The 16,650-nt window shown below is 39.5% G+C and overlaps 1 protein-coding gene across 2 annotated transcripts in view; it reads right to left on the bottom strand.

Moving 5' to 3' along the window:
• LOC122556326 (NACHT, LRR and PYD domains-containing protein 3-like) overlaps positions 1-16,650 on the bottom strand; it is a 60,795-nt gene that overhangs the window by 6,490 nt on the left and 37,655 nt on the right. For both annotated transcript variants that reach the window (XM_087993508.1, XM_087993509.1), the window contains 5 exons: positions 14,762-14,932; positions 13,079-13,195; positions 10,455-10,625; positions 7,879-8,049; positions 266-433 (listed from right to left, as the gene is read on the bottom strand). In XM_087993508.1, coding sequence (XP_087849634.1) covers positions 266-433; positions 7,879-8,049; positions 10,455-10,625; positions 13,079-13,195; positions 14,762-14,932 — 798 coding nt within the window. The remainder of the gene's footprint in view (positions 1-265; positions 434-7,878; positions 8,050-10,454; positions 10,626-13,078; positions 13,196-14,761; positions 14,933-16,650) is intronic.

The following is a 16,650-nucleotide window of genomic DNA, read 5'->3' on the forward strand; positions in this document are numbered from 1 at the left end:
AACCTCTAACATTGGGGAGAAGGTACAGAAGCCTGAACACACGCACCAGCCGGTTTTGTAACAGTTTCTACCCTACTGTTGTTGGAATACTGAATGTACTCCCAAACTCTTAACATTCGCCTGTGCATCTGTTTGTGTTTTTGCCGCTGTTTACCTATTATTTACTATCTATGCTATTTAACTCAGTGATCTGCCTGCATTGCTTGCAAGACAAAGCTTTTCACTGTGCCTCAGTACACATGACAATAAATTCAATTCAACTCACCTTAAACATTTCAGGTTACTACAGGTCAAAATGAGACTGCAGAAGATCTTTATGGAACTGTCTGTAAATAAGTTCTCACTTAAGTCAAGAGATGCTATTATCTGCGATGTGCTGAGTGCAGTTATAAGCTTCTTACAACATGCGTCAGTGAGAGATGTTCGTCTTAATCTACAGAGATTGGAAATAGAGATTGGGGTTATTGTGAAAAAATATCATTGCATTGACTGTTTTTAAAGTGACTATACTGAACTTTGAGAAATTCCTTCTCCCACGGTGGCACAGTGGTTAGCACTGCTGCCTCACAGCACCAGAGACCCGGGTTCAATTCCCACCTCAGGCGACTGACTGTGTGGAGTTTGCACGTTCTCCCCGTGTCTGCGTGGGTTTCCTCTGGGTGCTCCAGTTTCCTCCCACAGTCCAAAGATGTGCAGGTCAGGTGAATTGGCCATGCTAAATTGCCCGTAGTGTTAGGTAAGGGGTAAATGTAAGGGTATGGGTGGGTTACGCTTCGGCGGGTCGGTGTGGACTTGTTGGGCCGAAGGGCCTGTTTCCACACTGTAATGTAATCTAATCTAATCATTTTTACTTAATCTCTGAATATCTTCACTTCATGTCACTTAACAAAATCTGTGCAAGTGCATCACAAGCACAATTTGAGCCCAAATTTCTGGTAGGTGTGTGTATTCCTGCAAACTTTTCTTGGGTCCCATTCAGTTTTGCAAAATGCATTCAGGTTTATCACTTCAGTGTGTTAGTATTCCAGGGTTAACTGTTCCTCTCCTTGTCAGAATTGCTAGAAATGGAATATTAGCACGAAGTAGGTGGCCAGCTACACCAGTATCAGCACAACTGTCGGGTAGGGAAGGAGGGAGTTGTGGTAATAATCACCGAATAGCTACTGGGAGTTGCAACCAAATGAAGATTTCACAGAATCGTTCAACCACACAGCTCCTGTATGATCCAGATCATGAAGTTCATTCAGGCCATCTTATCTATGATAGTGCTATCCAATTAGGTCCTCTCTCTTGGTCTGTCTCCCTAATCATCCAAATGTTTCATCTTCAAACATATCTCCAATTCACTTTTGGGAATTACGGTTGTATGTTTTCACCACCCTTTCAAGCAATGTTTTCCAGCTAACAAAAATTGCTGCTTGATAAAAGAAACCTTATCTCTACACTCTACTCCAATTAACATATGAATGAAATGAAATCCATATGCTCAGGTTGCTAAACATCCAGCTAACAGAAAAATGTCTTCTTACTCGCTCTATTCATCTCACAATTTTGAATACATCCATTAAATTTTCTCGAAACAGTGCTAACTGTACTAAATTAAACACTTCTGAAACAAGAAGAGTCTCAGTTTCTCTATTCAGTTCAGCTGCAGTTCTTAATATTCTGGACCATTGCAGTAAATCTCTTCTGCACCCTCTCTAACTTATTGACATTCTTTCAGCTGCAGGAAGTAACTATTCTCCAGAAAGAAATTGAATGCAAGTGCAAGGAGCCCTTTTCCTCCCTCCTTTCCTGTGGTGTAAGCTTTTTTCATGTAGTTGTTCAATATATTAGCAACTCACAGGCATTCCACAGAAATAACTAATACCACTGTCCTGAATGAATTTCAATGGTAGAGTCAAAATGTTCATTAAAACCCTTTGCTACTTTAACAAAATAATTAATTTGTTTATTACAAATTGGATAATTCTTCAAAAATAATAATAGAATAGATAAATCTATATAAGTGTACCTGAGCTATTATCCCATAGTTGCATTTCAAGACCCATACATAGGTTTAGAGTTAATTGTAGAACTGGCTTTAGATGTTTATCTCTTAGTATGGCTGACTTTAAGGATACGTGATGTGACAGGAGATGAATCTCCATGTGAATTCTTTCCAGACAGGGTTTGGGATACAACAACAATTTGTGTTTATTTAGTCAATTTATTATAAGTAAAAACCCCAAGTTTCTTTCAGGAAGCATTGTAAATGAAAATATTATACTGAGTCACATTGGAAGGTATTAAGGAATATGATCAAAATCCCCTGATCCAAGAAGTCATAGGTTTTAAGAACTATTACTGGATTGTCATCCAGATGTGCAGGGTAATGGCCTGGAGAAATAGGTGCAAATTATTTTATATAGATCTGAAGGGGTGAATACTTGATTGAATATCGTAAGTATCATCAATTATAATGATCTTTTGAACAAAGTAAGGAAGGAGATGAAAGGAGACAGATCTAAGGTTGGTATGTTCTGAATTGTTTCTGTAGTAAGTGTAATTTGTAAATTTGTTGCAGTAATCAAATAAACATGACATTATTTACTCAAAAAGACTAGTAGTTTGACCAGAAAGATGACTATTGTCATCCATGCTTTACTACTTCAGGCTTAATGGAACACACACACACACACATCATGCTCAGCAGGGGTTTGGTTATGACAGGGGGAGTGATCGATACATGAGAAAATTTTACATCTAAGGATATGAAATTTACATCTTAAATGTAAGGGTAATTATAAGGATATAAAAGACAGCTATCTAGAGTGGATTAGGATAATGGATTTAGAAGTATGATGGTAGAGAAGTGGTAACAGACAGTTAAGGAGATAGTCTATAACTCTCAACAAAGAAATGTCCATTAAACCAAAAATATTCAGCCAGAAGGATATGCCATCTGTAGTTGTTTGAGAAAGTTAAAGGTGATATCAAATTGAAAGAAAAAATTTCAATGCTTTCATTGTACTTCTAGATGGTTGTGGGTTTGGAAAGTGCTGTCTAGGGAGCCTTGATGAATTTGTGCGATACATTTTATGGATAATACACAGTGATGCTGCTAAGTGTTGGTGGGAGTTGGAGAGAATGTTTGTGGATGTGGTGCCAGATAAGTGGTCTGTTTTATTCTGGATTGTGTCAAGTTCCTTAAGTGTTGTTGAAACTGCACACATCCAGGCAAGTGGGGAATATTCCATCATACCCCTGACTTCTTCCTCATAGATGTGAGACAGGGTTTGGGGAGTCAGAAGGTGACTAATTTGCTCCAAGTTTACTGGCCTCTGACCTGCTGTTGTGGTCATAGTCCTTATTTGACTAATCTAATTCCGTTTATGTTCAATGGTATCGCACAGGATGATATTAGGGGATTCAGTGATTTTGATGTCACTGAATGTCAAGGGTTGATGGCAAGATTCTCTCTTTTTTAGAGATGATCATTGCCTCGTACTTGTGTGACATAAGTGTTACTTGCCACTTTCAGCTCAACCCTGAATGTTGTCTTAGTCTGACTGTATTTTGGCATGGTTGCTTCAGTACCAGAACAGCCGCAAATGGTGATGAACATTATGCAATTATTGGCGAACATTCCTAATTCTGACTTTATGATGGAGGGAAGGTCATTGGTGAAGCAGCTGAAGATGTTTGGCCAAGGACATTACCCTGAGGAACTCTGCAGAGATGTTCTGGATTTGGGATGACTGACCTCCAACAACCACGACTGCTTGCCCCCTGATACCCACTGATTTCACTTTTACTGGGACTCCTTGAAGCCACATTCAGTTAAATGCAGCTTTGATGTCCAGGGCTATCAGTCTCACCTCATCTCTGGAACTCAGCTCTTTTGGCTATGTTTGAACCAAGGCCATAATGAGGCAGGAGCTGAGTGACCCTGGCAGAATGTAAACTGAGTGTCACTGAGCAGGTTATTGCTGAGCAGGTGCTGCTTGATAGCACTACTGGTATCACCTTCCATCATTTTACTTATAATGAAAAGTAGACTGATGGGACAGTGATTGGCCAGGTTGGATTTATCCTGCTTTTTTATGTTGAGGATGTACCTGGGCAATTTCCCACATTGTCAGGTTGGGATGTCAGTGTTATAATTGTATTGGAACAACTCAGCTAGGAATACAGAAAATTCTGGAGCACAAGTCATCAGTACTATGGCTGGAATGATCTGTGTGCCAAGGATTGCCTTGTTTAATGGCAGAAATCTATGAAGGAGAGTGGATGTCAACCTTGAATCAAGGAATTGCAAGTATGAGGAATAGACAGGCGTGGGAAAGATTTGAAAGCAGCATGGGGGTTTTAAGATCTAGGCATTGTTTAAATGAGTTTCAAAGTTAGCAAATTGGATGGTGGATGATAATTAAATGACTGACATAATGTTTACAGAGAGTTGTATGCGTGAGGACATTGAGGAGTACACTAATGGAGTTAATTTTTTTTAAAAAAGCCATGGATGAGGCCATCAGTAAGAGACAGGGGTTTAGATGAGTAATGTTGCAGAGGTGAAGATGGTTGTTCATAGTGGCAGTGCAGACAGAATGCTTATCTGGTTGGATGTGTTTTTGAGGTCAAATGTGACATCAAGGTTGTGAAGAGTCTGGTTTAGTCACACTCAGCTGCCAGGAGGAGGAAAGGAACCAAAGGAGAGGGGGCAGCATTTTTGGTAGAACTGAAAACAATGATTTCATTCTTCCTCTTATTTAGAACTTGGAATTCAGTGGATAAGAATGCTGCTATTTTGTGAAAAATCTGGAACTGTTTTTCAAAATTTATTGGCATCCTAGTTATGTTATTAATTCAGCTCCACAGCGATTCCTACCCACATTCAACTGTATTTTAAAGCATATAAAGAAAAATAAAGAGCTAATTGATCCTAGCAATGCAATGCATTTTGTTAGCAGTTTTAAGTGATAATACAGACATTATTTAATCCATGCTCTTTTTAGAATGGCGGTTAGTAATGTTGGGGGTGAAATCTATGAGTTGGACATTATACACCCCGACCTCACCCTGTGTAATGAGGTCAGCCACGTGGACCTCATAGAATATGAGTTCCCTGATTGAGGCTATTAGCCTGGTCCAATCAGGCCCCTTGGCTGATATATATAAACAGGAATGTCACCCCGGGCAGGTACCGGGGCAGGCTGTCCTAGAGGTGGTCGAAAGGTGTGCCAGGGCGGACCGAGAACTGGAAGGGGCATGGGGTGGACCGAGAACTGGAAGGTGCATCGGGGTGGGCTGCCTTAGAGTGGCCGGAAAGTGGGAGGGACGGGGGCTTGCTGGGTCTGTATTGTCTGCACTTTCTTATGTAACTGGATTGTTTCATGTACAAATGTCATTGTTGATGTCTTTTCATGTTTGAAACTGGGATTTGAGGCGTGTCCTCATTTCCCTGTAAACTGGTTAAACGGTAGGGTTTGGGGCTTGGCTTTGCTGCTCCTCTCCCTTGTAAAATTGCTGTTGTAGACAACTGTAAGTGTTAACTGTTTTTCTGTAAACACTTTCGTAATTATTTAACAAAATAAAAAAAAAGGAATGTCAGAGGTTATGCTCACAATGAGAGCCGGCTGCGACAAGTATTTTATAAATAAAGGGTGACTTGGTGATAGGATACCAAGGCTCTGTCGAGTTATTTCACCACCATTTTTAAAAAGACCATATGATCACAAAATCTGGTTGCAGAAAGAAGCCATTCAGTGCATCACTGATCTCATAATCTTCAAGTGTTCTTTGCTGCCTTTCCCATTACCCTTGATTCCCTTACTGATTAAAAATGTCTATCTCAGCCTTATTTATAATTAATGACTCAACCTCTATAGCTCTCATGGTAAAGAATTTCACAAATTCACTCCCCTCGAAGAGATGAAAGTCAATCTCATCTCTATCTTAAATGGTCAACCACTTCCTCTGAAATTATTCCCTCTGGTCTTAGATGCCCCCACAAGAGAAAATAACTTTTCCACACATAGTCATAGAGTCATAGAGATGTATACCACGGAAACAGACAATTCAGTCCAACTCATCTATGCCAACAAGGTATCCTAACCTAATCTAGTCCCATTTGTCAGCACTTGGCCCATATCCCTTTAAACCCTTCATATTCATACACCCAACCAGATGCCTTTTAAATGCTGTAATTGTACTAGCTGTACCACTTCTTCTGGAAGCTCATTCCATACATGCACCACCCTCTGCAAGAAAAACTTGCCACTTAGGTCCCTTTTATATCTTGCCCCTCTCACCCTTAACCTATGCCCTTTAGTTCTGGACTCCCTTATCTCAGGAAAAATACTTGTCTGTTTATCCTATCCATGCTCCTCATGATTTTATAAACCTGTATAAGGTCACCCCTCAGCCTCTGCACTCCAGGGAAAACAGTCCCAGCCTATTCAGCCACTCCCTGTAGCTCAAACCCTCCAACCCTAGCAACATCCTTGTAAATCTTTTCTGAACCTTTTCAAGTTTCACAACATCCTTCCAGTAGGAAGGAGACCAGAATTGCACACAATATTTCAACAGTGGCCTGACCAATGTCCTGTACATGACCTCCCAACTCCTATATTCAATACTCTGACCAATAAAGGAAAGCATACCAAACACCTTCTTCACTATCATATCTACCTGCAACTCTACTTACAAGGAGCTATGAACCTGCACTCCAAGGTCCATTTGTTCAGCAACACTCCCCACGACCTTACCATAAAGTGTATACTTCTGCTCTGATTTGTTTTTCCAAAATGCAGCACCTTGTATTCTACCCTGTCAAATCCCTAAGGATCTCTTTCTTTGAAACTCCAGAAATTAAATGGGAAATTAAACTTGTTGACAAATCAATTGCAAATGTTACAATCCTTATGCCATAATGCAATTGGCATGCATAGGTAGGCAGGATTTGAAAGACCATTTCTACACCCCTAAGTAAAACCTGAGAAAGAAGGGTGCAATTATCTTTTAAAGGGGTATGCTATGTATTATGAGGGCACACACCCGACCAAGATATTATCCACCCTTCCCTTAGGCATACCTTACTTGGCCTTGTATATCCTAGTCAGTAACAGGTGGAATTGTCAGATCACAAACCAAAGCATTTCAGGATCATTTTGTTTTCATAACTAAATTTGAAACAAGATCTTTTGTAGACCAAGGTAGCTCTTTTAACCCGACCTATCTGGTGGAAATTGGGTTGGGTATGCAATTACAATCATACAGATTCACAAAACCACTCTGAACTGAAAAAGGAACAGGGAGGCCAGCACAAAACTGATGGATCCCACTTTACAAACATCATATTGGTGTCCAAAAGTATAACTGGGTTCTCCTGATAATCTTAACTGAATGGCATGAGCAAAGTTTCCATCTGTCATCACTCAGAGTGGATTTGGTACAGATAGGATCCAGAACATGATATAATTCTTCGTTAAGGTAGACAGTTAAACAGCTGAATCTGAAATTATGATACTGTATCTAAATAAAGGTAAACTGTGGGTTGTGAAAAGGAGGTAAGGAGGTTTCATAGTGCTTTAGATAAGTTGAGTGAACAGGTGAACACATGGCAAATTCAGTACAACAAACAGAGGCAAGGCTTCAAGAAGGGGAAATCATGCCTGACAAATTTACTAGAGCATATTCTGGGAAAATATTATCCCTGGAGGAACAACGGAGTTATAATAAAACTCGCTAAAGCCATAAAATCAAATTTTTTTGTGTAACAAAACAAATTAAACAATATGGACCATTCATCAAAGTTCCAAATTTAAACTGTCATAATAAGAATAAAATATTTTATAAATGATGTTTGACGATCAAACGTTTGAGATGTGCACTTACCCTAGAGTTTCCAGTTTGCAGCATGGTTCCTTCAGTGCAGTAGACAGTGCACACACTCCAGAATCACCCAATTTGTTCATGCTCAGATCCAGCTCTCTCAGTGTCTGGTTTGTGACTAGCACAGAGGCAAGTTTCTCACAACAGGTGGGTGTTAGTTTTGTTTCAGTCAGCCTTCAGAAATACATATTAGTGCAGACACAAACATTGGGGGAAATATTTACTTTTTTAACATCAACAATTCATTCATTTTTCAGACAAGTTGTTATTCTTGGGCATTTTCATAAACTCTATCACTTACCCATTAATCTCAGCCCCTTTGTATAGACACTCATTTAGGCAGAACCTAATTGTGTAATTATCATAAGGCCTGTAGAATGAAGGCTTTGTAAATTGAGGATGAAAATGTAAAAACAAGAAACCATTATAAAACGCTAGTTCATCTTCGACTGAAGAATCTTTAGTGAAGTTGTGAAGACTTTAGAATGAGTGGAGAAAAGATTAATAAGAGTAGCCACAAGGATGAAGGAGCTCAATTATTCTGAATTGTTTGGATAAGCCGAAGATGTTCAACTTAGAGAGGGTAAAGGGGAAAATTGTTGGAGGTGTTCAAAATCATGAGGAATTGAACAGATTGGATAGTAAAATTGTTGACATTGTCAGAACCACAGAATGCCCAATTCATGATGATCAGCAAAAAGTGCAACAACAACAAAAATAAACATTTTCATGTAGCCGGTGTTTAGGATCTGGAATGCTTTCCTGAAGAAGGGCTTATGCCCGAAACATCGATTCTCCTGCTCCTTTGATGCTGCCTGACCTGCTGCGCTTTTCCAGCAACACATTTTTCAGCTCTGATCTCCAGCATCTGCAGTCCTCACTTTCTCCTACCTGGAATGCTTTGCCTAAGAGTGTGGTAGAGGCAGGATCAATTGTGGCTTTCAATAAGCACTTGAAGAGAAAGAAAATATTTCAGTAGTTCAAGGTGAAGGAGTGCGGTTGTGTGAGAGGTGACTAGCTAAACTGATTCTAACTCAATGGACAAAATGGCCTATTTTGTAACCACAGGCAGATATTTGCTGTAGGCAAATAGTTTGGCTATGTCCTAAAACCAGCCTGTCCCATTGCCATAACATGCTGTGGCCAACCTGAGTGGCCAGCAGATCAAACAGTCCTGGCAGTTCCAGTCCCAGGAGGAAGGCCTCAATGGATTCGGGGCCTAGGTAAGTAAGGGCATCGGGCAGGAAAAGTTTGGTAATGAGGGCAAAGGGCGAGTGGGCTAAGAGTGATGGGTTTTAAAGTCCAGGTGAAGAGGAAGGAAAGATTTTTTTTGGAGGGGAGGGTTACCCCTGATCTGCACAGGCAACTGCCAAAGATAATTCGTATGATCTTCCCTCCCCTTCCATTCTGCACTTGCAACAACTTGTAAAAATAATAGGTTTCCATTTTTTACAAGCTCATTGTTACATAATTATTTATTTACAGTGGTGAGTGGGCTGCTGATTTCAGCACCTGACCACCTCCTGTACTATGGGAGTGAGCTCAAAGTCAGCGGGAGGGTAGACGGCTGATCTATTTTACCCAGCCCATCCCAAACCCAACATACCAAGTTGGAGCAAAAATAGAAATTGCTGGAGAAACCCAGCAGGTCTAGCAGCATCTGTGGAGAGAAAACAAAGCTAACATTTCAAGTACAGTGAGTCCTCATCAAAACTGAATACACAAATTGAGAATCTAATACATGATTACTCCAGTTTATATGTATTATTATTCTATTTTAAGCAAAACCTTGGTATTAATTTCACCCAGATCTACGTTGTTCATTAAATATTTTATCTAACGCTATGACTTTACTTCCACTAGTGTAATATTGCTCATTCATGATACAACCTTAGCCATCTTGTTGTTGAATCCAAATTCAGGTTTCTGTTTCCTCTACACCTGATCGCTCAGGGCTTTCCTTCCTGGCTTCACGTCTCCTAACCCCTCACTCTGTAATTTATTAAATTTAAACTTGTAATCGCAATCTTAAATTCCCAGTTGCCTTCCCCAATGTTATGTTTGATATTTTTTCTCCAGCCTTTAATCTCCTTTTGCATCTCAAACAGTTTTATAACTCTTTTCATGTGTTTCCCTCCATATGCCACACGATCAGTACACGTTTGTCAGTCACCTCAACCACAGATGGTTAAATTTTCCTTCTTTCCAATCTCTTTGCCTCTAAAGTTCTCACCAATCTTCAAGAAAATAACAGCTCAGAACCAATCTTTATGAGCAAGCACTCAATCTTTTCTGCTGCAAACCACCATTTTCTCTATTTTTCTTTCTCATGAGGCATATTAGGGTATTAAAAATGTTGACTAAGTCACGTTATGGTCATTGTACCTTCCCTGCTTGAGTGTCTTGACCAGGTGGCCATCCACCATGGCCATCCTCCAATAAAAATTTGGCAGTACAAAACATAAACATAATGTAAAACTATATTATCACACTTATTTCATCAACGCCCTTTCATATGCTATGAAATAAATATAAAACCACACTAGTACATAATCTACACTTCATGAGTCTTTGCTTACACCAGTGATTGTATTGAGCAGCTTGTGTCCATCAGTGCCACGGATAATACATTTATTCCAGAGTCTTGAATGACATTGGAACTTAGATCCAGATGGGTCAGACTGCAATTGATTGTCATGGCAGAAGCAATTTCTTCATAATTTTTCTGTGTCAAACTATTCTTGGCCAACCTATTGAGTAGAAGAAAATAAAATTTTGCTTTAGATTAGATTACTTACAGTGTGGAAACAGGCCCTTCGGCCCAACACGTCCACACCGACCCGCAACCCACCCAGACCCATTCCCCTACATTTACCCCTGCCCCTAACACTACGGGCAATTTAGCATGGCCAATTCACCTAACCTGCACTGGACTGTGGGAGGAAACCAGAGCAAACCCACGCAGACACAGGGAGAATGTGCAAACTCCACCCAGTCAGTCACCTGAGGCGGGAATTGAACCCGGGTCTCTGGCACTGTGAGGCAGCAGTGCTAACCACTGTGCCACCGTGCCACCCAAAAGGTAAGGGTATTTTCAAAGGAAATAAAATGACAGCTCTCCATACTAAGATGGATAGCTCCCCTGCCACCTTACCCCAGTTCCAACCTTCCAGCTCAGCACCGTTCTCATGAACCATCCTATCAGTCCATCTTCCTTTCCACCTATCCACTCCACCTCCCCTCCAACCTATCACCTATATCCCCACTTCCATCCACCTCCTGCACTCCACCTTCCCCCCAGTCCCACCCTCCTCCCATTTATCTCTCCACCCAAGACTCCCAGCCTCATTCCTGATGAAGGGCTTTTGCCCAAAACGTTGATTCTCCTGCTCCTCTGATGCTGCCTTTTCCAGCACCACACACTTGACTCTAATCTCCAGTATCTATGGTACTTACTTTCGCCTAGCTTCAGGTTTTGTTGGTGATGGAAATGTTTTATTAGGAATGTACTGGGAACTGTTCAACCTATAATATTTGCTCATATTGATTTGACAATCTTAAACAGCATTCTGTTATTGGCATCCGCACAAAGATCTACAATTATAGCTTTGGAAGGAAAGAGCAGAGATTACAGAATATTGAGTAAAGCTTTTGCATATTGAACCATAAACAAGTTGTTGAAGAATGTTGATCAAAGCTCACTGGGAGTCAAACTCATGATAGATTAAATGAAAAAGAAGGTCAAACAGAGTGGATTTGGCTGCCTGTTTCTTATCCGCCATTTTGCTTTATTATGCAAAATCAGTTATACTTTTTGAATGGGGAAGGGGAGTGAAATAGGTTGCAGCTGAAGATTCCACCAGGTGGAGAACATTGCATTGGCATTAGTCATCAAAGAAAAGACCAAGAGAAATGGCTTCCTTGAGTAGGTTGCAAGCTCTCCACTCTGATCATGCACCACACCATTACCCAGTTAACAATGTTAAAAATTACAGAAACTATGTGAGGTTCATTTCCTCAACATAAAAATTAGGTCATTGCTATGAAACCTTCTATTTTCCAAATTTCAGGGAATTGTCCTTCCTGGCATGAACTTTCATACTGAAGTGTATTTAGATTTTTGTCACCTTCATTACCATCTTTCTTCCACCTGATTAGAGGATTCCAACCCGATACACAATCATCTTCTCTTGCTTAGCAATTAATGCAAAGAAATCCTTTTTATTTCCACAACCTCATCTGCAAAATATATTTGCCAAAAATCCAAAATGGTGGCCTAAGAGCATCCCTGAAGTCAAAGAAGATCCTTTGACTGGGATTTATGAAGGCTCATTGACAATTCTTTCCACCATGGTTTACTGGGCAATGACATTACAAGTGCACATTAACATCCATTTTGCAAAAAAGTTCTTATGCAGGCACAGGATTGTCACTAATATAATTATACAGTGGCTGCATTTATTCCAAGCAGTCATCAGGGTGAGCTGTAAAGTACCTCAGCTCAAATGGTATTGGGTACACTTCCTAGTTCTTTCATTTTAGGATGTTATTTAATAAAATTCGACTTTGGTTCTCATTTTTAACATGGCTAGTATACAAAACAAAAACCATTTCCACTCCAGCATATTGTCCTATACAAATGTTTATTGCTTTTGTTTTGTTGAAAGGAAAACAAAATGCAATAAAATGTTCCTTAGAACATTTCACAGATGCATAGTTACAGCCAGGTTTCAGATGAGAGGGAAAGACTTAAAAGGGACTTGAGGGGTAGCTTTTTCACAGAGAGGGTAGCGAATGTATGGAATGAACTGCCAAAGGAAGTGATAGAGGTGGGTACAATTACAACATTTAAAGGATGGGTATAAAAATAAGAAAGGTTTAGCAAGGACCACATGATGGCCAATCTAGACTAGATCAGTTTAAGATAGCTAGTCAGCATGGACAAGTTGGACCGAAGATCTGTTTTCATGCTATATAACTCAATGATTCTAAATTCTGTCATGTCTAGAAATTATAAAATTGTTTCAGTGTGACACGTTAAACAAAAATGCTCTGCCTGGTTATTCTTCCTCATTTAAAGTAAGTACAAGATTGTTGGCATAGGGTTAATAGATTTTAGCACTGTCTAAGCCACTATTTGAGTAGCTTTGTGGGAATTGGCAGGATTATGTAGTGTGAATAAACCATATATATTTCCACTTACTCTAAGCTTTTTAATGTGCATCTCGGATCTTTTAGCACATCACTAAGTATTTCCATTCCAGTCTCTTCCTGATAAGAGCCCATCATTCCAAAGTCAAGTGTACAAGTATTATTAAGCCTAAACACAAGAAAAAATTAATATTAATTTTAAATGAAATATTAATGATTAATCATTATTTCCCTTTTTACTTATGACATAGTTAACATGTCCCAAAGTACCAAAGTAGAAATAGTACTTTTTTGAACAAACAATGCTACTAGAAATTCAACTGTGTCGAGTTTGGGAACATGGGGAATCACAGAAAATAATTCTTGCACATGAAGGGTGAGATTCAAAAGATTTCAGAATAGGCCTCACTTGATGGTAGGCCTCAGGCCTCATTTCTAACAAGTCACCAAGCTATGAACAAGAACAGGCAAAACTAGATTGGAGATCAGGCAACTGTAATCTCGTAATTATGTGGGGATAATTAGGATGGACATTGCCTGTGGCTCCAACTTGACTCCTCACCTACTTCTTCATTAGTGCAATTGTATCATCTAAACCGAACTATTCAAAGACATGCCCAGCTGGACTTCCACTTTCTCATCTTTGTAAATTTGAGGCCATCCAAAACTTTGGTCTCTGTGTCTTGACTTGCAACAAGTCTTGTTCCTCAGTCACCTAAGTGTTCACTGACATAGGTTTCTAGCTAAGCAAGGTTTTGACTTTAAAATGCTCATCCTTATTTTCAAATAATTTCTTGGCCTTATCCTTCTCTATCTCAGTAATCTCATTCAGCCTCAAAACTTTTCAAATGTTTAATTCTGGCCTTTTGTGCATATCCAGTTGTAATTATTCCACCAGTGGTGACTGTACCTTTGGTTGGGTTCTATTTCAGATGGAAGTTTACTTTGGCATGTTGCGAGTTCTACCCACCCCACTTCCCCACCCTCCACCATGTGTTTCCAAGTTATACTCAACTTATACTGTACATAAGATATTATTCTAATCTCTGAGCTGGTGGTTGCTACAGTAAACACTGTGATGTTATGTTTTCTTTCAGCTGTCTTTACCAGCCCTCACCATGTCACTTGATGGTAGATATAAGGGAGAGGCACTTGGAAGCCCTCATCAGGAATCAAAGGCTTGCCACCTGTATAAATGCTATACTCATAGCTTTAGGAAAAACTAATAGTCCCAGTCCTTGAATTTGCAGGAGAAATAACTCCACAATAACAAGGAGTAGAACAGGATTGGTCAAGATGCTCCAAACATTTGAGCTCTGACCCCAACAGAGGAAAACATGGCTCTGGAACTGCTGACCACAGTAACATCAGCATAGGAGAGTAGGTGCATTAGTATAAGAACACAAAGATGCACCTGGACATCACACGAGGATCAGGAGCTCATCGTGTCCACCTCTGGATACATGAAGATCCACATCATGGCTGATTGGAAACATCAAGCCTTTAGCCCATAAAATTGTTTTCTCATGCAAGTCTCAATACATAATGTTCCCAATAGATGGTCAATTGCATGGTTTTGAAGCCATCAGTCCATTTGTGAGGAGCAGGTGCTCTTATATACCAGACTCTTGTGACCTACTTTATATACATACTTTCTATATACATTTGATTTCATAACAAGCAATATTTCAGACTACAGATTAAAAGTATATGATCATTCACGATATTGACATACCCTAACTTTTCTAATTTGCAGCGTGGATCTTTCAGTGCACTAGACAGTGTTCTCAGGCCTGCTTCGCCCATTCTATTACTGCTCACATTCAGCTCTCTCAATGTTTGATTTGTGATGAGCACAGAGACAAGTTCCTCCCAGCTTCCAATTGAGAGATTGTTGTTGCTCAAGCTAAAGAGATAAAAAAAAGTCAATATGTTTGAACATGGAATTATGCAAACGTTCTTATTTATAGTTGATCAGGTCACATGTAAATAATCATTTGACTTCCAAACAGATACTCAGATCGCCTCAGTCCCATAGACAGATGGCTTATTCCAGCTTAAAATTCCATGATCTAGATTTTGCATTCAATGTCACACAAGTAACATTAACATTTATTTGCATTTTTACCTGCCCATAATCTTCAATGGACTTTTTCACTGGAAATTTGGTTTGTTAGAAATGCAAAACAGTGGATCTGGAGGTTATGTGCATAGCAGGCACTGTGTGTCTCTTTAATCAATCAATTTAGATAATCCTTATTAAATCACACTGAGTCTTTACAAAGGAGTATAAGCTAGAATAGTAAAATCAATAAAATATCTCATATTTAGAAACTGAAAAAAAAAGGGAAAATTAAAGGTGGGGTTAAAAGTAAATAAAGTTTTGAAAATTCCAAAAATAATTTTATATTTTGATAAGGAATATCAAAGAAGGTTGTAGCACTGGGAGAGTGCAATGTTAGGAAAGGCCAAGGTCATGTAGAGAATTGAGAATTTTGAAATCAAGGCATTCCTTTGCCAGACATCAATATAAATTGGTGAACATAGAGATGGTTTGGTGACATCTCTTGACTTTGCCCCTATCTCAACTCAAGTGTAGTTGGATACCTAATCATACCTCGAGATCTGATGATTCCAATGCATTCCTGGTGATTGTCCACATTCTATCCTCTGGAAAGGTGAGGCCATTAAGAAGCTGTTGCCAATGTCAGCACAAAACTGTCCCAAGTTTCAGTTTTTGAAAGCTTGGCTCAAGCCAAATCTAACACCAATGTTACGAACAGACTGGCTTAATCTCAAATTGCTGCCAGTGTTCATGGTTGGCTGATTATGTTGGTAAAAATACACAAGTGATGCATATTATTTCAGGACAAAGTTCAAAATCACACAACACCAGGTTCTGGTCCAACAGGTTTTTTGGAAACACTAGCTTTTGAAGCGCTGCTTCTTCATCAGGGCCATAAGGCACAAACTTTATAGCAGAAGATTACAGTACCATGCAACTGAGATTATATAGTAAACAAACCTTGTTTGTTGCTAGGTTTTTCACCTTTTAGAATGAGTTGCAGGTTTTGGTTCTTAAAATGGAAATCCCAAACTTCTTTTAAGTACCGTTCTCGAGATAACTTAAGCTTTTATTTAAAAAAAATTGACATCTCAGCTCAAACAATGCATTAAAGATGTATTAAACACATAGACCTGGACCCAACTGACAACCGGAAGCGGCAGGGACAGGCCACTATAAATGCCGGAGGAAACACCACAGAAGCACTTCACAGGAGGCTCCCAAGCACTGAGGATGTCACCTAGACAGGGGACGAAACATTTGCAACAAAAACTTCCAGCTCGGTGAACAGAACTACAGCAACGAGCACCCGAGCTACAAATCTTGTCACAAACTTTGAATTAAAGATGTGAGGTTAGAGTCGATCTGTATCCCAAACTTGAGTCAGACTGGTTCTATTTCCAAAGTGGAATTTACAAAATATTACATGGATTGACTGCCTACAGGTTGTGCATTTTTTGAGCAAAATAGAATGTATCTGCAAATATAATTCTGCAAATACAAATTCACTCCATAAACTTATATGTCTGTGCATGTGCAGGAGAGAGAGTGAGAGAGAT

Source organism: Chiloscyllium plagiosum, unplaced genomic scaffold (assembly GCF_037043375.1).
Source record: "Chiloscyllium plagiosum isolate Xiang-an unplaced genomic scaffold, Cpla_swu_hap1 HiC_scaffold_13, whole genome shotgun sequence".
Lineage (NCBI taxonomy): Eukaryota > Metazoa > Chordata > Chondrichthyes > Orectolobiformes > Hemiscylliidae > Chiloscyllium > Chiloscyllium plagiosum.